The following is a 23,354-nucleotide window of genomic DNA, read 5'->3' as shown; positions in this document are numbered from 1 at the left end:
GACGACTCTGTGTCGTCACTGTTGATTTGCTGGCCCAACCTGCCCCCCCGACTACCAACTCTGGAGGAGCAGGAGTGAAGTAAGATCAAGCTGCTCCCTCCATTTAATGCTAATAATTGGAGGAAGCATCAGCCTGTGAGAAAGTGCAAATAACCCTGCAGGTTAGGGAGGCAATTGGGATTGCTGGGGACTGAGGCGAAGTGGAGAATACATTTGTCCACTTGTCCCATCCGGCCAAAGGGGGCAGTCATTTCTCAGCGCTTGCCACGCAGTCTGGTTTTTTTCCGAAAGCCGCTAGAAATCATGATTTGTGTGTGAAATTTCCCCCGTTTTTCAATGTGGCCACCACTTCTATTTTTGTAAACCATGGAGGCCGGAAGACAGGTCCCTGGCTTGTCCCCAGTTGTAACCTCTGTTCCAGGGCCGGGGGGGTGGGGGTGGGGGGGGAAGAATCATGAATCAAAACAGCACACCGATGTGATTCCAAAATAGAGATTTATTTATTAAGGATCATTTAGTTTCTTGCATAAAAATCACCAATTGTTGTTCCTCATTGGGTTCTGAACACACATCAATTCTTTTGGGGTTGCTTTGTTTACCCCAACACTTTAAAAAATACAGCTCTTTTTTAGCGCCAGGAAGGACAGTTAAGGCAGCGAGGCATTTTCTTGGGTCTCAGATGGAGGGCTCACCCTCTCCCCCGTGAGAGAATACACATGGTAGGTAGTTTCTTAGGTTGGAAAAGCTGTCCCTGAAGAAAATGACTATGCAGAAGAATGCAAATATAGTCATCTGTGGTCCTTACTTGTGCCTGAGAGCTTTAAAATGACCCCCCTCCCCTTGGCCATCAAAGGCTTGCTGGTTGGTTTCAGCTATAAAAACACTGTCCGGCAAAAGACAGTAAGAAAGAGCAGGATCGATAATGACAGGGTTGTGAGGTCGGGCCATGCAAACCACATGAGAACACATACCAGTTTGCTTTTTAAAAAAAATGCCCACCACAGGGGCCCTGTATAATTTCAAATCAAACTCCTCATGGTCCTTAAAATACCCAAAACATCATTCAGCCAGATCCTAAGGACACGTGCTTCTTCTTTTTCAAGTGAGGTGTATGACACACAGTTCCCCCCAGAGTTATGCTCCGCCTGGGGGAAAAAAAGAAAAAAGAAAGAAAGAAAGAAAAAACAAAAAAAACCCCCTTGGACTTGAATAGAAACATTGATTTTTGCCACAATGAAATGGAGGGATAGCAGTCTGTGCTGTTGTGAAATTCAAAGGGGATTCGGAAGTAGGATCGTTATTTATTGCTCCATTAGGATAACCCCCCAAAATGACTTTTAAACAAAAAAACCAGGGCTGGCCGTGCCCTGCGAGCCACCCCCGCTCCCAGCCTCCAGGCAGCTCCCGGGGCAGCCGGCCGGCTGGATTCACAGTGATTCGGTTCGCCTGGTGCTGCGAGCATCCCCCTGCCTCCGCCGGACGTGCCTACACCTTGTAGTTGAGCTCGGCGTTCATCTTGGTGTACATCTCATAGATGACGTCGATGGTGGCCGTGTAGTTGACCAGGAAGAGGCGGACCTTCTCCAGGCACTCCTCCTCCGTCACGTTCTGCCCCTTGGAGAGCGCTTTCAGGAAGTCGGACTTGTAGGGTGCCGCGAACAGTGCTGCCTTGAGACGGGCAACGGGGGGGGGGGGGGGGGGGCGGCATGGCGTTAGGGGACCAGCGGGGCCACCAAGTGGGGCCGCCGGGCCAGGGACGGTGGGCTTCTGGGAGGGGACGTCCCTGAGGACCGTGCTCCTTGTGGCGTGGGAAGGGAAAGGAAGAGGGAGATGTGTGTGCCCGTCTACCCCTGTGAGGGACAGCAGGACGGACACGAGCTTTTGGGGACCGACAGACCTGGGTTCAAATTCCAGCTTGTGCCGCCGACTAGCTGTGAGCCTTGAGCAAGTTACTTAGCCTCTCTGAGCCTCAGTTTCCTCATCTGTAAAATGGGGATGATGATGGCACACACCGAATCAGGTTGCTCTTGTAAAGGATCAAGGGGGGGGCACCCGGTGCTCGGCATGGTACCAGGCACAGGGAAGGTTGCCCAGCGCCGAGGAGCCTCTGGCCTCTGGGGCCCCTGCTCTGGAGAAGGCAGACCGTGGGAGGTGACTGCTAATATGGACTGTGGCTTCTTTTGTCCTTCAGGGGATGACGCTTCCCTAACTTTCAGGGCTTCCCTGATCCGTGAAAAGTACTGAGAACCAGAAATGCACAGAATTGCAGAACCGGAAAGAAAAGGGTGCAGCTGGATGAGAAGTGTAGGCTGAGTCTGACAGGCTGAGGCACCTATAAACAGTGTCACATGACGAACACCGACGCAAGACTCCGGGTACCTGAGTGTAAACCATGCGCCAAGCACTCTGTACACATTAACTTGTTCAATTTTCACTACGACCCTTGGAGATGGGGCCTAGTTTACACCCATTTGAAAGATGAGGATGCGAAGGCTCAGGGAGGTAGAGTCCCAGACCCCCTCTTACTGTGTGGCCTGGAGCAAGATATGTAACCTCCCTGAGCACCAGTTCCTCATTTGTGAAATGGGGGTGAGGATGCACCCACTCCACGGTGCCTTTGTGAAGAATACAACCCGTGGGCAGCCCGCCCCGGGCCAGATGCGCAGGACACACCGTGCTCACTCAGGTGCCGGGCGTGAGGACTTGGCAAGGGAGCAGGACACAGGGAGGGCAGGGCTTCATGGCGCCCACCCGGGATGGGCCCTGCCCCCAGCCCCAGCGGGCGGCATAGCCCAGAGGTGGCCCAGCTCTTCCTGCCTACACCCAGACTGGCTGCCGGCCCAGCCTGTGCCCTGTGGGAAAGAGGCCAGCCTGTCAGACCCTGGTGACAGGGGGACGAGGATGGGCTGCAGGCGAGAGGGTGGGCCAGAACTGACTGGGCAAGATGAGCGGGCAGGGGCGCCTGGGTGGCTCAGTCATTAAGCGTCTGCCTTCGGCTCAGGTCATGATCCCAGGGTCCTGGGATTAAGCCCCGCATCGGGCTCCCTGCTCCGCGGGAATCCTGCTTCTCTCTCTCCCACTCCCCCTGCTTGTGTTCCTGCTTTCACTCTCTCTCTCTTTGTCAAATAAATAAATAAAATCTTAAAAAAAAAAAAAAAGATGAGTGGGCTGAGAGAGGCAGGGTGGCCAGCAAGTGTGTAGGGCACCCCAAGGGCTGCTTCATCGCTGGAGTGCGCCTCTCAGCCTGGCGACCCTGGGGTCCCCATTTCCAGAAACCCTGCCCAGTGTCATCCCAACATAAACCACCAAGACCCCTGCGGGCCAGTGCCTCTTCAACAGATGCCCCAGCGTCAGGGGATGGGTGGGTACAGGAGCCTTGCTTCTCTTCCCTGCCCAGGGTGAGGATCTGGGCAGAATTCGAAGGGGCCAAACAGGCCTGCCCGCCAGCAAGAGTCTCCGCCAGCCTTTCTCCCATGGCCTCCCAATCAGGCCTCATGGGACACAGAAACCCCACGGAGCATCTACAGTAACACCCACTGCGGCCACGGATTGGACTGGGCAAGCGCACAGGATGGGGCCACACAGATAGGGAGACCTTCTGGAGCCCAGGTGGGCCCACAGCTAAGGAGCGGCAGTGTGGGGCTGGCTCACCTGGAAGATCTTCTGCACAATCCAGCCGTGGTACTTCTTGAGGGCCATCTCGTAGGCCTTGGTGGCATTGACGCGGATGAGGTTGGGGTGATTCTCGTCCCGCTCCCCGTCGCAGATGCTCTGGAGGAAGACCTGGATGAAGCGGAGGCCTCTGCAGCCCAGGAGAGAGAGACAGCTCTTCAGGACCGCGCACGCTCCTGCCCGTCGCCCCGCCAGCACACCCCTGCGTGTGGCAGACCCTGACGCACTTGGACTCGGGCCCGTGCTGTGCACACTCCTCAGGTTAGTTATCCTGAACCCGGCTGACGTGCAATGTGACCAGCCGGCTCAACGCAGCCTCTCCCCAGCACCTTGCTGACTGCAGTCCCCGCTGGGCTGTAAGGTCTATGAGGCAGGTCTGGGCCCACCTTGCCCACTTCTGTGTCCATGTGACCTCCCCCGGGTTGGCACTCGGCAGGCGGCTGTCAGCGCTTGAGGACTGAAGACACAGCGCTGGCCCTCAGAGGGCTCACGGACCATGGACTCTGGACACACTGGGCACGCTGGCGAGCCTGGCCCTGTGCCTGGGCTCCCCACCCCCACCACGGCCCCAAGCCACTGTCCACACTCTCCAGCGGCCACTTGGGCCCTTCCTCCAGGGGAAGGATGATGCTTTAAGAGCCAGGAGAAAGCCATGGCCATGGGGTACAGCAGGGTGACTACGTCAGAGATGGGTACATGCTAGTCCTTTAATGCACAGCATTTCATCTCCCTCAGCTCCACAATCCACCCATTTCACAGAGAACACTGAGGCATCCCCGAAAGTCTTGGGCAAAGGCCAGGATGCAAACCCAGCTGTCTCACCCCTAAGCTGGACTCCTGCCTTTGCCGTCCCTCACTGTCCCCCCAGGGTGCCCGGATGAGCTGCTCGGCTCCTTCCCTGCAGGGAGTTAGGGATCGGGTTGGAGGGCTCTCAGGGGCAGGAGCACTGGGACTAAAGGATCTAACTTTACCACCTAGGAGGTGAAGGGAAGTCATCTGTACCTGGATCAGAACCCTTAACCATCAGGGATCAGCCTGAGCTGTGGAACTGAGCCCAGGGGACAATCCCAGCCCTGCCCTGGGTCAGCCACCTCTCTTGAGCCCCTGCCTTCCCCCAGCCCTAATGCCCACTCCTCTCCCCAGCAGAGGGGATGAAGCGCCATCTGACCCTGTTGCTGACCAGCTTCATGGACCTCGGTGGCTCCCCAGGACCCCTGATCATGCTGGGACTCACTTGTCCAATCCCACCTGGTCCCTCGCTGTTCCTGCCTCGCATCCAGAGCCTGCTGGACCAGACCCTCCCAGAGCAGCAGACACACCGGGCCTCTCCTGCCCTCCCACCACTCAAAGGCCTCGTCCTCCTGGGACCCTCCTGCTCAGTCCTAGAGACTCTGCTTGGCACCCCTCCTCCAGGAAGCCCTCCCTGATCTCTCTCTGCTCCAGGCTCTGCTATCCTGCTGTCAGGATCGACCCACCAGCCCGATGCCCCAGCCAGGCTGTGATACCCACAGTGGGGCCCTGCGTCATTCAATGTGGCATTCCCCACACCCAGCAGGTGCTTATTACGTGCTCAGCCTGTTGGCATCTGCCTTCACCTGCCCTCCCAGTCACCTGGCTCTGTCCATCTGACCAGGACACAAACAACCTAACTGAGCTGAACATCACCATCTGCCTTGCTCCTCCCCAGAAACACACAGAGCGTGCTGATGGATAGACCAGGGCAGTTCTCATCCAGGCCTGGGAGTCTCCTATTGACAGACCAAAGTGGGCAGCTCACTGGGGGCAGTTCCTGCAATGCTCTAAGGATGTTAATCATAGCCCACCTCCCCTCTGACGCCCACTAGGCTGCACCCTCCAGGGAGCTGGCTCCTCCTGTTCCACTTCACCAAAAAAGTGTGTGGTGGGGAGAGGGGACTGGCTCCAGGGGATGGGGGGAGAGACAGGGGAGGAGCACCCTTCCTGACGCTTGACTCCAGGCCCGAGAGAGGGCAACACTGGGCACATCTGTGGGGCCAAGAGTGCATCCCTGGCTTCATAGTGGCTGCCAGTGGTGTTTGTACAGCTAAAAGAGAATTCTGTAGCTGGTAGAGAGCAGTGTGAAGGCAGCAAGCAAGCTGCCTGGTCTCTCTGAGCCTCAGTGGCCTTATCTGTAAGATGGGAACAACTGTATCTGGCTTCACGTATTTGCTAGAAGGACAATATAGAGAGAGATTATGAGCATTCTCAAGTCTACGGTAAGATTGTCTGGGTTTAAATCCCATATCAGGGTACCCTGCCCCCAGCCCAGGGGACAGATCTGTGCAAGTTAGATAGAGTTCCTTCTCCTCAAGACACTGTATTTCTGTCATAATATATGAATCTACCATGTGCATGATGTAACCAGCCCTAGATACGACACCTTTGTGCACTGCACAACCTGCACAACTGTGCTTGGCCAGAGTCCCAGCTCTGATCTTGTGACTTCGGCCCATGATTTGGCCTCCAGAGCCCCAGTGGCCTCCCTCTGTGAGATGGGGATAACCACCACTCCTAACTCCCAGCACATGAAATAGGATCAGGCGCAGGAAATGTTTAGCACAACGCCCAGAGTATGCACTCACTTGCTATGTCTCTCTGATGGGGCTGGAACAGGGAGCGTCACCATCGGGTGGGCCTTGGCCCTTTGGGCGCCTTTCCTCAGCTACTAACTAGCATCACACAAGGGAGCCTATGTGAAAGAAATGGAGGTGACCTCGCAGGGCAAGAGTAGGGCCGGACGTCCATCTTCTGCAGAGCAGGGCCCCAGGCTGCACCGCCACACACACCCGCCGCCCAAGCCTGTCACCTTTTCAGCCACATCAGCGCCAGCGTGGCTCCCACTTTGGGCCACTCTGCTCCGTACATTTCCTTCTCCACCTCCAGGATGTTCTGCAGGGTCCGGAACTTGGCCGGGTTGGTGTCGTACACAGCCTTGATTTTCTGGAACGGAGCACATGGAGTTTTCCCCTTGGAAAAGCTGTCTTCCCAGATGGCCGGCCCCTGTGCTCAGTCGGGGAGCACCACTCTCCTTCCCACCAGCACCAGCTTGGCACCCCTCCTCCAGGAAGCCCTCCCTGATCTCTTTCTGCTCCAGGCTCTGCTATCCTGCTGTCAGGATCGACCCACCAGCCCGATGCCCCAGCCAGGCTGTGATACCCACAGTGGGGCCCTGCGTCATTCAATGTGGCATTCCCCACACCCAGCAGGTGCTTATTACGTGCTCAGGTAACTGCCATGGCTGGTTGCATTTATCGAGCACCTTCCGTGGGCCGAGAGGGGCCAAGTGCTTTATGGGTGCTGCTTTATTTGGTCCGCACAGCGATCCCAATGTTGCTCTGTCATTCTCTCAGTTTGCAGATGAGGAGACCAAGGCTCAGAGAGGGGACACTGACAGCTGGTACGGGTGGCCATGGGTTCCAGTGCAGACGGGCTCCAGAGTCCATGCCCTCCAACTCTCACTACTGAGAGCCCCTCAGACACCGAGCGTCTGCAGACAATCGCTTTGGGAGTCACAGGTGTGAAGGAACAAGGCTCCTGAGTTGGGGCCAGGCAGTTCAGATCGGAATCCAACCTCTGCCCCTTCCTTACTGTGTGACCTTAGGTGAGCCTCAGCTTCCTCATCTGTAAAATGTAGATAATGACAGACCAGCCTCAAAGGGCTGCTGGGATGTACCCAACCCTGCAGGCCAGGCCCTACGTGGATGCTCATAGGGAGAGGGTCAGTGGCTGGGGGGAAGGCAGTGGGAGCTCCCAGGAACAGGGAAGGGAAGGGCCAAGCCGATGCCCCTGTGGACTTTGGAGTTTATTTCTTATTTGGTTGGGGTGGATACAAGAACCAGGTTCCTGCTCAGGTCAACCCTTCAGACTGTGGTCCCTGTCAGATTGTGACTGGGGGGCATGACTGCAAAGGAGGACCAGGAACCTTGAGCCCTGAGCTGGATGAGCTGAGGGCCAAGCCCATTTTCCATATCTTCCTGTTCCTCAAGCTTGTGGCGGGGAGCGGGGCACTGATGCCCAGTGCTCGTTTAGATTCCCGATGCAGGCTCCACGCTGTGGCTGCTGGGCCAAGTACATACCGTGATGTTGCCGCTTATGTCTGCCTTGATGGGAGTAAACACTGGGGACCCGAGGCAATCTGGGAACAAAACAAGAAGAGAGATTCAGATTCCCAGCCAGGATGAAGATTCAGGAACGCCACAGGCCACGGAGGCTTGGGAACAGGAAGGAGGGTCATTTGGTGTGTTGAGGGAAAAGCCGAGCTATTCATTGGTGTTGAAAAGGCTCATGGGCAAGTTAAGATTGAGTGCTGGGCCCCAGGTGAGACCAGTTTCTTGCTGCAGGACTTGTCAGAGCCTTTAAAATGCAACTGGAGGGGCGCCTGGGTGGCTCAGTTGTTAAGCGTCTGTCTTCGGCTCAGGTCATGATGCCAGGGTCCTGGGATCGAGCCCCGCATCAGGTTCCCTGCTTGGTGGGAGGCCTGCTTCTCCCTCTCCTGCTCCTCCTGCTTGTGTTCCCTCTCTCGCTGTGTCTCTCTCTCTCTGTCAAATAAATAAATACAATCTTTAAAAAAAATAAATAAATAAAATAAAATGCAACTGGAGGGGCACCCAGGTGGCTCAGTCGTTAAGCGTCTGCCTTCGGCTCAGGTCATGATCCCAGGGTCCTGGGATCGAGCCCCGCATTGGGCTCCCTGCTCAGCGGGAAGCCTGCTTCTCCCTCTCCCACTCCCCCCTGCTTGTGTTCCCTCTTTGGCTGTCTCTCTCTCTGTGTCAAATAAATAAATAAAATCTTTTAAAAAAAATAAAATGCAACTGGAATATCTAGGGGGCAAACCCTTTCATCCACAGCACCCTTTCTCCCTCAGACAGCACTGTCCAGAACTTTGTGCAGTGATGAAGATGTTCTATATCTGCACTAACATGGACCCCATGTGGCTCCTGGGCACTTGAAATGTGGTGTGACTGAGGCGCTGGATTTGTGATTTTATTTGACTTCCATCCACTGAAATGTGAACGGCACGGCTGTATAGTACCTTGCAGAACTAATGCTCTGATAAAGCCATCTTGGTCAACAAGGCAGATCACCGCTCACTGACCAGCTGCCCAGTATGCAGACTGAGGAATCTTATGAGGCAGAGGAGGGGCCAGATTTATTAAAAATGACCTTCTCATTCACCAGCTTCTAAGAAAGAAACGAGCTGGGCACTCAGAGGCCCCATGGTTCTGAGACCCTGCTTTAGAGCCCGGGAGAGCCCGCAATGGCATCCCAGTCACTTAACAGACATGAGGAACGCGGGCTCGACCCCCACACCCAGCTCTGCACGCATGGGCAGTGTGGGCTGGGGTGTTGTCCCCTCAGCTCCCCCCCGGCCTCAGCTTTCCCATCTGGCCAGTGGGGCAACAGGACCGATCAGACATGCCACGGGCAGGACTTGAAACAGTCCACTTCCAAGACACATGTTTTGTTTATCTCTGGAATTGGAATGTTCTTAACTGCAGGGTTTTTTCCCTACGTGCTTCCTTTCTTGGGGCTACCAGTGACACCTCTGAGTTGAGAAAAGGCAGACCTAGAAACTGGTAGACCTGAAATGCGAGCAGCCTGTGGCCTGCCCGCCCCCCTTCCCTCCGTTGTGACCCCCTGGCAGACCGTCACGAGGACCAGAGATGAGCAGGCTCAACGTGGGCTGCACCCTCAGAGCCTGAGGACAGCTGAGCTCCCCCAACACGTTCTCACTGTCCTCAGCGCTGCGTCCAGAGACCCGCCACGCCTGATCCAGAGCCCGGGGGACAAAGACGCCCGAGCAGGCCGGGCATGGGTACCAGACCCCCGGGGGGTAAACGCCAGTGCTAGACTCTCCTTGCCCGGCCGGGGGGGGCTCGGTGTGCACACCACCTTCACCACACAGGAGCAGAGCACTGGGGGGAGCGGGGAACATCCACAAGCTGAATTCCACCCAAGGTGACCCAGCACACCTGGCCAGCCATCTGGAACAGTCTGAGCACAGCTGTTAAAGGAGGTGCACTGGGGAAACAGCTTGAAGACACTAGAAATGAAATACCCCAAAGCCCAATGGAAAGAAAGTGCGGTAGTCACCCAGACAGGTGGGGTTCGAATCCTGCCCCAACCATGCCCCAGTTGAACAAGTCTCCTCACCTGTGTGCCTCAGTTTCCTCTCACGTCAAAAGGGGCAATAATAGTACTTAATTCATAGGGTTGTCACAGGAATTAAAAACCATGCACTGGATGCACCTAGCAGAGTGCCTGGCACAGGAACATTCAAGAAATGAACTTTGATCATTTTTTTTTAAAAGATTTTATTTATTTATTTGACAGAGAGATAGACAGAAGAGCACAAGCAGAGGGAGTGGCAGAGGCAGAGGGAGAAGCAGGCTCTGCACTGAGCAGGGAACCAGATGCGGGACTCGACCCCAGGACCCTGAGATCATGACCTGAACCGAAGGCAGACGCTTAACCATCTGGGCCACCCAGGCGCCCCGAACTTTGATCATTTTTGTGACCTCAAGCTCCATGGTCCAGCAAACGCCACCCAGATGTCACCCAGCTGTGCTTATAAGCCACCAGGCCCCACAGAATCTCTGCTGAATGGGAACCCACTTGGCCTGTGGGGGCAAACCTCCCTTCAGGGGGCCATGCCGGCCGCAGCTCCGAGGTGCTGGGCCAGGGCTCTGGGCACTCAGTCCTGAGCACTCTGGCCTCACAGACCCACCTGCCAAGGGCACTCAGAAGTGAACCGACTACTCCATCCCGCTCGTTAATCTTGCCCGGCAAGCCACTGACGTCATCCAGCAGAAGCCAACCTGGAGAGGTCCTGCCATTTGCGTGCCCTGCGGCGCGTTACTACTGGGTCCCGCAAAGGACAAGGCCTTCTAGACTTAACGGATAATGCAAGTGAGCCAAGACCCCCACCGCCACCCGCGGTGCCTGTTCCCCTCTTGCCCGTGCAGCTGGGGGCCACCAGCGCCAACCCTCACTGGGGCCAGCCGGCCGCCACGGATGTGCTGCGTGGGGACCGGCACGGCCCCTCTGAAGGCACGGCTGCTCCCCAGCACTGACAGCGTCAGGTCCCCACCTTCCAGAAAGGCAGACTGTCTAAACATACAGGGTGAAGTGATGGATGGCGAGCCAGGGGCAGTCAAGCATTAACGGCAGAGTAGAGGTGGTGGGTATACAAATTCTCGCCGTAAAATTCTTTCAATTTTGCCCCGTGTTTGAAAACGGTCATATAAAATGCTCAGGGAAAAGTCAGGGCTCTCTTTGTTGTGTGTGGTTGGTTGGTTGGTTGGTTGGTTGTTGCTCCTCAAGTCACGTATTTTCCTTTTCCTTTTTTTCCAAGACCGTTCCACCACGACAGTGCTTGTGATCCCACACGTAACTCCGTTTACCCTCCGTCTCCAGCCCTGGGACTTGAGCTTTGAGAGGGCAGGGACCCGGTCGCCTGGGTTGCCCCGTGTCCCCAGCGCCCGGCAAGCGGCCGGACCCCGTCGGGCACTCGGGCGGCATCTGTGGCCCGGATGAGGTGGGCCACCTCCCGCCAGGCCTGTCGGGCTGCAGGCCGACCGCAGGGCAAACCTGCCAGGGGAGAAGGAGAAAGCCCGGGGCGCCGTCGCCAGAGGTCGTCGTCAGCTGTGCCCGGGCGGCAGACTGGCGCGGCCGGTGACGGGGCATTCGACGTGCATTTCAGAGATGCAGAGGAATGGCCTCCGGCCTCCTGGGCTCTGAAAAGGCTCTTGTGCGGTTCGGAGCGGCCGGGCGGCCGGAGAAAGGCTCTTTGTTCCCCGTGTCCCTGCCGGTGCGCTCCGCGGGTCACGAGGCCGCGTGGTCAGCAGCAGCCGGGCCCTGACAGCGGCGGTTTTGTGCGGCCTGGCCAGCGCGCTGGGGCAGAGCTCCGGCCCCACTGGGGGCAGGAATGCAGGCCGAGAGCCGAGCGGGAGCCGGGAGGGGGAGGCGGGCGGTGGGGGGCAGACCCCAGAATCCACTGCCAGCAGCGCAGGCGTGTCTGTGGAGCCCACGGCTGAGGTGGGTTTAGGAGCGCCTGGAAGCAGGCCACCTGGGGTCACGGAAGCAGCAGTGTGGAGCTCGGGAGTCTGCCGCTTGGGGTTCAGCTCTCAGGTCTGGAGTGACTGTGGATCAGTGACTCAGCCATGCCGGGCTCGGGCCCCTCCTTGCTGGCCACAGCCCACGGGGCGGGGGGGGGGGGTGCGCTCTGGGTGTAGCTGAGCTGAAACCTTGACATCTGCTTCACCGTGACCCACCCAAGGCCACCGGACCCAGAGACCTGCCTAGGGTCACACAGAGGAAGCCAGGCACTCAGGCACAATTACAGGACCAAGGTTGGTTCCACCACTCCCTCGCCTTTGTTTCTTTCTTTTTTTAAAAAAAAGATTTTATTTATTTATTTGAGACAGAGAATGAGAGACAGAGAGCATGAGAGGGAGGAGGGTCAGAGGGAGAAGCAGACTCCCCGCCGAGCAGGGAGCCCGATGCGGGACTCGATCCCGGGACTCCAGGATCATGACCTGAGCCGAAGGCAGTCACTTAACCAACTGAGCCACCCAGGCGCCCATCTCGCCTTTCTTTCTAGAATGTTTCCATCCCGTGTGAACTCAACCAAAGGGGGAGTACTCCAACAGGAAAACCAGAAGATGATTTTAAGCACCAAGCACAGGGTGGCCTTTCGAATAGTTTAAACTCAGGCCTGCCCCTGCTCCAGATAGAGCGTGACACTATCCAGGTTCACCTTTCCTATAGTATGCAGCCCTGCCCCCAAATTACCTTTCTTGTTTTACCAGTTTGGCAGATACCTCAAAGTTGTTTTTCATTGTTGTCAGCAAACAGGCTCTTTAAAATGCCATCCAGAAGCCCTTCTGCCAGGAGGGAGGGAGGGGGCTTGGGAGGCTTCCTGGTTCCTCCTCCAACCTCCAGGGAGAAAAGAAGTTGTCTTTTTATAAAAAAAAAAAAAAAAAAAAAAAGCGAAACAAAAAACCAAAAGAAAAATCAGATATAACTCCACGATGTTACTCCATAGGACCAACTCTAATGAGCACAGATTCTCAATACAGATAAGCCTTGGTTATCTGGAATATGTGGCAAATGGCCCCTTCTGTTTGGTGTGGAAGGTTTTTCTAAGCCTGCTACTCAACCCACGAGGCATGAAGGAAAATACCACAAATCTGATTACAAAATCCAGAGACCTCCCGTATGGGGCATGAGGAGATATTCATCACTAATCACAGGCCAACAACAAACTGATGGTTGGAGGTGCTGATCAATGAAACAAACCACGGACTGAAGATTATTATCCCTAATATGTAAAGAGCTCTAACAAATCAATAAAAAACCCAACTCAATAGAAAAATGGCAAATCACAGAACAACAATAAAATGCCTTATCTCAGTAATAAGAAAATAAAATTAAAGCAGTGAAATATTTTCTGACTACCAGGTTTTATGAATGCACTGACCTCTAGTTCAACCATTCTGTATGGAACTCATCAAAATGTAACACAAGTGTCCCTGATTTTGTACAGCACACCATGCACGGTTTTCTAAACAGGGTCATCATGGAAAATATGAATTATGATAAAGGTGTGACCCAGTAACATCACAGACCCCCTCGACCCTTCACTAAATGGCTCTGCACAGTTTAAAAGAAACTCGTCTTGAGGGGTGATGGTCACTTCCTCCTGCTTTCTCTGCAGTGCTTTCATTCTGCTAGATACTTGGAAAATAAATAGCCAACTGTGTCAGCATCACCTGCAAAATGTGGGCGCCAAGTGATCACTTTTGTACCTGACCTCTGTGACAATTCTGGCTGGACCACCTCCTAGCTGGGTCTTCACTATAGTTCAGATGAGTGAGACTGCCAGAGAGCAGAATTCCCCATGAGCCAGCGGTCACCATATGCCACCCAGAGTCAGACGCATTCCTGCTTTCTCTGGCCTCAACGTGGTTGGAAAGCAACAGTCGCTGTGCTCTGAGCGAGACCACAGCACGCTCGATGCGTGGCTGCCCCACAAGACCTGCCCGCCACTGGACACCAGGGTGACCCAACTGCCCTGCCTAGCCCACCCTCTCGTTGCATCTCAGGAATGCAAAGCCTTCCATTTCTTAGACACGTGCCTTCACTTCAGCCTGTGTGATTCAGGATGGAAAACACCTAGCCCAACCCATAAATACTTACTCCCCAGAAAGGAAGTACAGGATGCCTGCGTTGATGCTAGGAGCCTGGTTTGGGAAGGTTCTATTTCAATTTCAATTTTTTTTCCCAATAGCCAGATAATAAGATTTTGTTGTTATTAAAGACGTGGGGCAGATTAACTTTATAGGTCCTAGGTTACAAGGACCATAATGAGAGGCACTCAAATTACAGCCGATGGAGATGAATCATTTATTAATCCACAGGTATGTGGGGTGCTGTGTGTGTGTGTGTGTGTGTGTGTGATGTCTGGGTTTGTCTATTTTGAAGAATAAGAACGCTGAGAATGCCCACCTTCCTAAAACTAAAACTTATTATTGAGATAAGGCATTTTATTGTTGTTGTTCTGTGAATTGCCATTTTTAAAAAATCCTGGCTAAGGAGGAAAGAATGTTTACAAAACAATCCAAAAACATTGTTTTTAAAAATCACCCCTATGACATGCCAACTCTTTGTCCGCAGTTGCCTACTTCGTTCAGCAAAAACCAGCCTTAAAGTGGGAATGTGGTTGGGAAATGTGTTTTTCTTGCTGTGTGGCCTGGGAGAAAGCAGTTAACTTCTCTGAGCCTCCTTATTTGTAAAACAAGGCTGATAATGGACCCCACCTAATCAGGTTGCTGTGAGGCTTAAATCAGGTTGTATGAAGGGTTCTGCATGGTCTCTGCCACCTAGTAAGTGCTCCAGAAAAAAGGAAGTATTCTTTATGCTTATTATTATTATTATTATTACTATTATAAATGATAACATCATTTCCATCTTTTTCAGCTGGCACAGGAAATCCACGAAAGAATGATCCCAATGACTGAGAAATCAAAGGACAAAGAGAGGAAGAGAGGGAAGGAGGAAAGGGGTCTCCACAAATGGGTATGGATACAATTAGCAGGAAACCTCCAGTCATAAAATCATGACTTCAAATGTATTCCAGACGGTTAAAAAACGCGATCTCAGAAGGGAGTGGAGTAAGGAACTGGGGGGAACAGCAAGGCAGAAAATGAATCATTTCCGAGCACAGGGAAGTGTGAGCGGGCTGGTTTTTATAGGACCCTGGAGAGGGCTGATCAGCTATAATGACTTAAAAGCTCAGCTACAGTTAACACTCTAACAAAAAAAAAAAAAAAAAAAAAAAGCAGCAGCAGCCAAGAAAAAAGGCCCCTGATACAAGTAACACTGTAAGAAGGTAACAAAAGGAGTTCACACCCACCCAGGCCAGTTTTTAAACAGAAACAATGAAACCTAAAACCAGAACCCCTGCACTGCCAACCCAGGGCTCAGGGAAATGCCAGGAGCGACCCTCCTAGCGTCCCCTTCCCTCACAAACTGGGAGGAAGGGCCAGAAAAAAGAGCCTTGTCTCTGCCCTGAATAAGACTGCCCTCCCTTGTTGCAGGGCCAGCCCACTTCTAAGCCCTGGGGACCCACTTCCTAGCTGCACCACCTGGTCGAATCCCTTCACCACTCTGAACTTCAGTGTCTTCCTCTGTAAAACGGCACCAACTCCTCCTCATTCCTGGGGTCATGATAAGCGGCTAGTTCAAAGCTCGGCCCATGGGAGCCACTCAAAATGGGGGTTTCGCTAACTATGATGGGGGGAGGGGGGACGCATTACATTTTACAAAGCCCTCTGTCACTCATGTCACTCATTCTTTTTTCCTTTCACTCTGACACCCGCTGGGCAGCTCCACTGGGCCGGGCATGCTGCTGGGCTCTGGGAGGACCCAACTTTTCTCTGCCCGTAAGGGATTTGCAGTGGGGCCCGGTTCTTCCTCCAAGCAGCCCCATGCTGGAGCTGAGGAGGGCCTCTTGAGCTAGCAAGAAACAGAACGGATGCTTGGGTCTTTTCTCTCCTGTTTCTCCATTTTATTCCCTCTAGGGGCAGAGGCCAGACTTTAGTCCTTGACCTCAGGGCCAGACTTCCCTGGACACGGTAGTTGTCTTGGGCTACCCAAAGTGACTTCTCCCTGCTGGGCCTCAAAAGCAGCCAACCCACAGCTATCACGGAGACAAGAGGCTAAGACTATGGGGCCAGCGGAAGCCCTCCCATCGGGTGTTCCTCGGATCTTACTGGGGCCGGGCCAGATGAGGAGCTGGATGCCTCAGAACAATGGCAGGCACCCAGTAGGTGCTCCTCAAGCCCAGCGGGCCCTCACCACTTGCAAATGCACTGCCAACTAATAACAAAGAGTCTGCAGGCAATTTCAAGCCTGCAAAAACCCACTGCAGAAAGGGTATTTTTGGCTTCTTTCTCCCACAGGACATCGTTTCTTCCTTCTAGAAGTGTCCCTCCCAGGCATACGGTCTACGTCCCATCCCTAGAGAATCGGTGCTCAACAGACACTCAACCAAAACGATAACTAACCTGCTGTAGTAAAAGGGTTCATAGAGCTGCTTCTCTTTCTGGGGGATATTCTATATAAAACCAAAAACAAACATCTATTTGTCTAAACTTAACAAGCAAAACAAAACATTGCAGAGATCTGACAAGGTGGTCCCAAGTCCCGGAAGGTGCTTGTTGCAATGGGGAGAATAACTTCCCCTAAAGAAGGGGAATTCTTACTCACAGACCAAGGGTGCTGGTGGGGCTGGTTCCCAGGCGGGTTAATGCAATGTCCCAATTACGGGAAAATCTGACCGGTTTGGGACCTCCCCACTGGAGGACTTCTATATCCTACTCATTCAAACTTGCATTCAAATGAGCAAGGGTTATGGGCCCTGCTGGGGAAACCTGTATATCTGGTGTGCGGTGCCCAGCATCTTGGACAAATCACTGTGGGGCCAGCAGAGCCCTGGACTTCTTTGGTCCAGGCTGGCTCCGCGGGGGGTGGGGGGTTCTCCTCTCTCAACAGGAAGCCAAGAGAGCAGGCGGGCACGCACAAGCTAAAACCACTGTGTAAGGAGTTCTGAGGCCGGAGTTCTGAGTTCTAGGCAGACTCTACTGGTTAACACCCCCCACCCCCAGCTGTGTGACCCTGGGCAAGTCACCTAACCTCCTGGGCCTCGGTTTCTCTGGCTGTATAACAAGAAGATTATTCTGTGCTCTGGGCTGCCAAAAATTGAGCAAGCACTGAACCAAAGGGATGGGAAATCACTCTTTCTGGGGTTTTCCCCTATGACTACTTGACGAGCACCAGATAGGTATAAGACCTGATTCTCTGGACATCCATTTAATTAAGAGATCTAAATGAAGAAAAATCACCCCCAGAATTTGGATTTCAGGAGCTGAGAGATGGAAATCATCCCCTTCAGCTCCTGCATCTTAATTTCTCCCTAAACAGTGAAAGCAAACAGGTGTGATGTCACGCATCACATCTGACCTGCAGCAGTGTGTTAAGAAAAACGCCAAGGTTGTGTCTAGACCAAAAGGGAGAGAACAGGGTCATGATTGATTAATAATATCTGCTGTGGGTATGGTTTATGAGTTAGGTATTTTAATTTAGAAAGCGAGAGAAAAGCAAAACTGCTTCTGGAAAGAACCCAGGAAAAAAAAAATGCGAAAGGAACCAAAAGCATTCACTCAGCAAATACCACTAGTTCGCCCAGGGCTAGGCACTGAACTAGCTCAAAGTCACAGAATGGGATGGGTCCTACGGTAGTCTAAGGGAGTTAGGAAAGACTTTCTGGATGAGGCAACTTTCCCATGGAGATACGTGGAACCCAGCCAGGCAAATGGAAGGTGGTAGGCTGGGGAGGAGCGGTGTGCCAGACAGAGGCAAGGGGTACCACGGTACCATTTGGGGGGTTGTAAGCCATTCATAGAGGCTATAGCACAGATCTGAAGCTGGGGTAATAGGCAGCCACTGAGGCTTCTAGGCAGGGAGTGATGATGAAATGACATCTAAGTCTCTCCCTCCTCCTTTCCTACTCCCTCCGCCCTCTAATTGTTAATGCTGGAGGACACTGCTGCATAATTGACCTAAAAGATGAGAGAGCAGGCCTCACAAAAGTCAGTTGCAAGCTGATCACTCAGAGGTGAGATCCAATTATTGGGTCAAGGTAGAGAAGATGGACAAAGGGCTGGACTCTAAGTGGACATAGTAAAAGCTGGAGAGAAGGAGGAAGGGCTAGCCCACATCTGACCTGCAGCACCAAGAACAAGCATCCACCCAGGCCAGCCTATTCTGTCACAAACCACACGGGACACAAGTGAAAGAGATGCGGTTGCTGTAACAGGTTAAAAGCCTTCACATCCGTCAACCTAGCAATTTCACCTCTAAAAATTAGAACTAACAAAAGAAGTACACAAAGAAACGTACACGGGGATGTTCACTGCGGCGTTGTTTACCAGAGCAGACAATGGGAAGTGATGTGAATGTCCCACCGCGGGGGACCAGTTACATAAATGATGGCCACATTCAAACGAAGGAGTTCTAAGCAGCCGCGAAAAACGACGATCGGCCTGGAAAGATGGTCAGGCTGCAGAGCTGGGTGGAAAAAGCAGCTTATACATTTTCCCTTAAAGGTGGATAAAAACGAGTCCAAAAGGAAAGGTCGGAAGAGATGCTCTCAAAACAAAGACACACTGACCCAAAAAACCGTACCTCCAAAGGTTCTGAGAGGATTAGTGAACGAATCCACAGAGAGAACTGGCACATAGTAAGTGCTCAATAAACAAAAGGGAGATTTTTTTTATTTATCATTTCTTCTTGCTCAATTGTCCCTCAATAAACAGATCTTCCTGGCAGCATTAAATACTTTTTAAAAACACAGCTTTCGGGGCACCGGGGTGGCTCAGTCGGTTAAGGGTCGGACTCTTGACCCTCAGCTCAGGCCTTGATCTCAGGGTCATGAGTTTAAGCCCCACGTTGGGCTCCATGCTCTTAAATAAAAATAAATTAAAAAATAAAAACACAGCTTCCAGCCCTTTGCCCTGTGTATATCGAGAACAGTGGTTCTCAGCCAGATTTTGTCGCCTTGCGGGTATTTTTGGTTGTCGCAACTTGGGGAGATGAGGTGCTACCAGCATCTAGCCAGGGATGCCACTGAAACATCCTCCAACGCGCAGGACGGCCTCCACCACAGAGTGATCCAGCCTCAGCTGGCAGCAGCACCATGGTCCAGGCACCCTGCTTTGGAGGGAACTGTCGCTGCGACCTCCCTCAGACTTCTTGCATCCCTTGAGCCCAACCTGCTCCGTTCAAGAGACACACGCACACACCACCCAGATCATCCAGGTGACCAGATGCTCCCAAGACTTCACAGAGCCCCTGTGTTACAGCCAACAGGAGATCTCAACTGAGCCCTGAGTCCCAGAGAAAAGCCCCTGGTGGGAGCGTCCTTGGAAACCTTAAATCCTCAAGAACTCTTCCCCCCAGACAAGCATAAAGGTTCCAAATGAATCATCGCATTTTTTTTTTTAAGAGCGCTAAGAATGATTCTGCGTGGGCCAACCCACTGGGGCTTCCGTATCAGTGGCACCGCTGTCGACAGATGTGATGGCCCACAGCACACGGCTCACAGCAAAGACAAGGGTCCTTTGAGATCAGGGGAAGGGAGGAGGGGCTGCTCTTTGGCCCCGACATCACAGCACTGCTGGTTCCAGCGGCCACCATCCCCTTTCCTCTGAAACCAGCCAGATAATCACATTCAATAAGCCCCCCATCCGCCCCCCGCCCCGGGGCTGCAGACCCGCAGTACATGCACTAGTGCTGACGATAAAGGATGAAAAGCCCTAAAAGGCCACAGGGCTTAACTCGGGGTTTCTCCGCCTCGACACTGCTAACATTTGGGGCTGGATCAAGTCTTTGTGGCGATGGCTGTCCCATTCACGGGAGGGTATTTTGCAGCATTCCTGGCCTCTAGCCACTCATGCCAGGGGCACCTCCCTGCATGCCCCCCCCAAAGCTGTGACAAACAAAAGAGCCCCTAGACGTTGCTGGATGTCCCCTGAGGGGGCCAAACTGCCCTCAGCGGAGAACCACTAGCTTCAACAGATTCTGAATCCTTGTCCAGGGCAAGCTGGCTCCATCCTGCGAATGTTGACAGAACAAGAGGTGGGGTGGGAGGCACTGAAGCCAGTTGGTTCCCAAGCCCCTGCCTGGAGGGTCTGTGTTATCTCAACACTGAGATACCAGTAAAGCACATTTCATTCATTCCATGAGTACTGACTAAGCACCTACTATGTGCCAGGCACTGTTCTGGGTACTGAGGATGCAGGAGCAGACATAAAGGACCAAGACCCTGCTCTCGGGCTGCTTACCCAGGTCTGAGGATCATACAAACCTGGCGACTGCCCTCCCTCCAACACTGATTAATCACCTATTATGTGAAGGAACCAAAACTGGATCCAGGAACTCATATGATAAGCAACCCCCCCGCCCTGGGATCTATTTGTCACTTAAGGCCTCAGGGCTCTACACACATTCATTTACTCCTTGCAGCTAGCCTTAGAGATCAGCATCCCCATTTCGCAGATGGGGATCACCTACTAGGGGGAACGTGACTGCCCAGGTGCCAGATCTCTTCAGGCCCAAGTCAGTGTTAAGGTTCTATCAGTTTGTGGGTTTTAGCTTAACTCTGTCCTGGAAACTGGTATCTTCCGGCAAAGCCACTGAGTGCACCAGCAGGGCAGGGTGCTGGGAAAGCCCACATGGAAGAGAAAAAAGCAGAGGTTCAGGTTGCACCCCTTAGCCAGGACCCGAAAGGCAAAGGGCAGGAGCAGATGCTACTGTCTTCTATTCCCCATTTTCCATCCAGGGCCTGGGCTGGGCTCAGGGAGGGGAGGAAGGAGGCTCTGAAGCTGGGTTAGGGACTGCCCTCCTCATGCTCCCACAACCTTCCTGGGCCTGACATACAAGGAACGGATTTTCTTTTAGAGCCCACACCAAGCACCCTGTGTGGGATGTCACCCCCACAAAGCAGCTTCCCCTGTCCTGACCCCTGTTCTAAATGGAGGAAAAACCTTAGGTGGTTCCCCCTAGAAAGGGGTGCCAGAGTTTTGCAACTCCAACTCAAAACCCTCCTCCTCATCCTTCCTGGCTTCCTCGGTTCTCTTTTGGAGTGGGGGTGGGGTGTCTTTCATCTGGAATGGGGGAATTCTGAGGAAAGAAGGGTTCACAAGGTCCCGTGAGGGAGAGGCTGGGAGAATAAGGAAAAGAGAGGGCTTATGAAACGGGAGGATAATTTTAAGGGGAGGGGGTTGAAAGTCATTCTGAAAAGGAAGAAGGGAATGGTGGGGGCAGGGATATGGGATTTGGTGGGAGAAGGGGTGGGATGGAAGACTGGGAAATTGAGGCTTTGGAAGAGTGAGGGGTGTCTGGGAGAGATGGACCATTGGGGGAGCCCAAGGAAGTGGAGAACTGGGGGCATCTGAAGGATATGGTGGAATGTGAGGTGCCTGGAGTGGAGACGGAGTGGAGTGGAGCATCTGGGGGTGTCTGGGAAGAGATGGAGAATGTGCCATGTTGGAGAGAGAGAGGACCTGGGCTCTGGGAGGACCTGGAAGGAAAGGGGGTCTTGGGTGCCTGGGGAAACAGGATTCGGGGTGTCTAGGAGAGGGATGGCTGGAGGATGCTCGGGAGATGGGGGTTCGGGTGCGTCTGGGAGCGCTCTGGGACAGAGCTGCGGGCCGGCTCCCCCCTTCACCCCGGCTCACCGAAGAAGGGCGGCAGGTGGGACACCGCCTCCAGGAAGGGCCCGGTCTCGATCTGCTTGTCCGCGGGCAGCGGCTTCAGCAGGTGCTCCGCCAGCAGCGCCATTTCGGGGTCGAGGCCGGCGGTGATGCCCCAGCCGGCGCCGCGGGCGTCCACGCCGCCCCCCGGGCCGCCGCCGTCAGCGCTGGGGCCGTCACTGCCGCCCGCCGCAGACTCCTGGGACGCCAGCGTCGCCACTTCCGCCCGCGCCGCGCCCCGCGTAGCCGAGCGCTCAGCGCCGCCCGCAGGCCGAGCGCCTAAGCGGTCCGCCGCGCCGCCCCGCCCCTGCCCGCCCGCGCCAATCCACGCCCGCCGCCGCGCCCGCCCGCCCAATCCGCGCCCGCCGCCGCGGGCCTCCGCGCCGCCATTGGGCGGGGGGCGGGGCCGGCCTGTCCGGCGTGGAAGCGCGCGGACTCTCCGGTCCAGGTCAGCCCAGGTGAGCCGCTCCCAGGTGAGGCTTCCGCAGGTGTTCCTGCAGCCTCCCTCCGTATTGCCCCTCCGCCCCCAACCTGGGCGCGCCGACTCGGGCTGGGTCCTCGCCTAATGTGGGCGTAGAACTGCCCAGGTCACAACACAATCCACCTACCAGCCCAGGTTTACAGCCCAACGCAGCCAGCGCCCCTGAGGAGGACACCTGTTTCCTCAAGAACAGAGCCTGTCCTCCAACAGCCCCAAGTAGCCTGTTGGACACTGCTTGGGTCACAGGTCTCTTTAGCTACAACCAATGGGGACGTCTGATTCTTCTCCAGTGATCTAAGATCATACCAATACCTATTGGACCCTGCTCAAGTCACAAGTTTAACTCAGCCATGCCTAGCTAAGACTCCTGTTTCCCAAAATCTGGGCTCTAGTCTGACCTAAACAGTCCGATGTTACCTAATGGACCTGGCCCAACTCAACCACTACCGGACTGGACACTTGTTTCCCCAAACTACAGTCCAGAATACCTGCTTGTCACCACTTGCAGCACAATTCACATGAGTCGCAACCCACCTAAACGTTTGTGTCCTAAAACCCAATGCCCATCTTCTCCAAAAACTCTAGCACACAGTTATTGAGAGGTTTTCATTCATCCCAGAATATTCATTGTGCCATGTGCCATGCACTGTGCTAGGTAGGAATTGTGGATAAAAGTTATGAACAGTACAGCAAAATTCCTGCTCTCCTGGTGCTGGCATTCTGGTTTGGGAGACAACACAATACAATACACAAATAAGACAGTTTTAGACACTCATAACTAGAAATGAAGAAAATGGAACACCAGAGTGTCAGAGGAGGACTGAGGGAAATAGGATGTAGGAGGTTGGGGCAATAAGTCCCTATGAAGAGCTGAGACCTGAAGGAGAAGTAGGAGACAGCCAGAGTGTCTGGAGACTGTGCAAAAGCCTTCAGGTGACAAAAAGCCTGGTGTGTGCAAGCACCCTGGGGGACCAGGGGAGGGAATGGGAGTGGAGAGATAGGAGTTTAGCTCAGGGAGGAGAGCAGGGGCATGTTGGGTTAGGTAGGGGTGGTACAGAGTTTGGATTTTCACCCTAAGGGCAATGAGAAATCACTTGTGCCAGAAAAAAATAATGGCCAAACTGTAATAAATATTTTTAATTTCATCTTTCAGGGGGCAGATGGGAGAAGAGATTGTTCCAAGACAAGGGTATAACCCAACACAGTCAGGAAGTGAGGGGGTCTGAGGGAGACAAAGCTATCATCATTCTTGCTCATGACACAGACCCTGACATGCCCCATCAAGTCAGATCTCCCACTGATAGGAGCCCAAGCCATCCACTTTGGCTTGTTCCCACCCCACCCACCCTCACCACCTCAGGCATCCT

The 23,354-nt window shown here is 53.9% G+C and overlaps 1 protein-coding gene across 2 annotated transcripts; it reads right to left on the bottom strand.

Moving 5' to 3' along the window:
* Nucleotides 1-476: 476 nt before the first annotated feature.
* On the bottom strand, nucleotides 477-21,755 carry GLTP (glycolipid transfer protein). Of its 2 annotated transcripts, none has more exons than XM_064578531.1 (5): nucleotides 21,492-21,755; nucleotides 7,767-7,825; nucleotides 6,497-6,630; nucleotides 3,652-3,802; nucleotides 477-1,145 (listed from the first exon to the last, which is right to left on the bottom strand). In XM_064578531.1, exons 1-5 carry the CDS (start codon nucleotides 21,592-21,594, stop codon nucleotides 1,020-1,022), a joined length of 573 nt encoding a protein of 190 aa, XP_064434601.1. In that variant the 5' UTR covers nucleotides 21,595-21,755; the 3' UTR covers nucleotides 477-1,019. The 2 variants fall into 2 exon arrangements, with proteins under 2 accessions (XP_064434601.1, XP_064434599.1); XM_064578529.1 differs by having other exon boundaries at nucleotides 477-1,668; nucleotides 21,492-21,751.
* Nucleotides 21,756-23,354: the final 1,599 nt, after the last annotated feature.

This window comes from Mirounga angustirostris, unplaced genomic scaffold (assembly GCF_029215605.1).
Source record: "Mirounga angustirostris isolate CCGP_5_RB_7025 unplaced genomic scaffold, mMirAng1.0.hap1 SCAF_14, whole genome shotgun sequence".
In the NCBI taxonomy this organism is placed as follows: Eukaryota; Metazoa; Chordata; class Mammalia; order Carnivora; family Phocidae; genus Mirounga; species Mirounga angustirostris.
The sequence above is the reverse complement of the archived record's forward strand: the minus strand, read 5'-3'. Positions and strand labels throughout refer to the sequence as shown.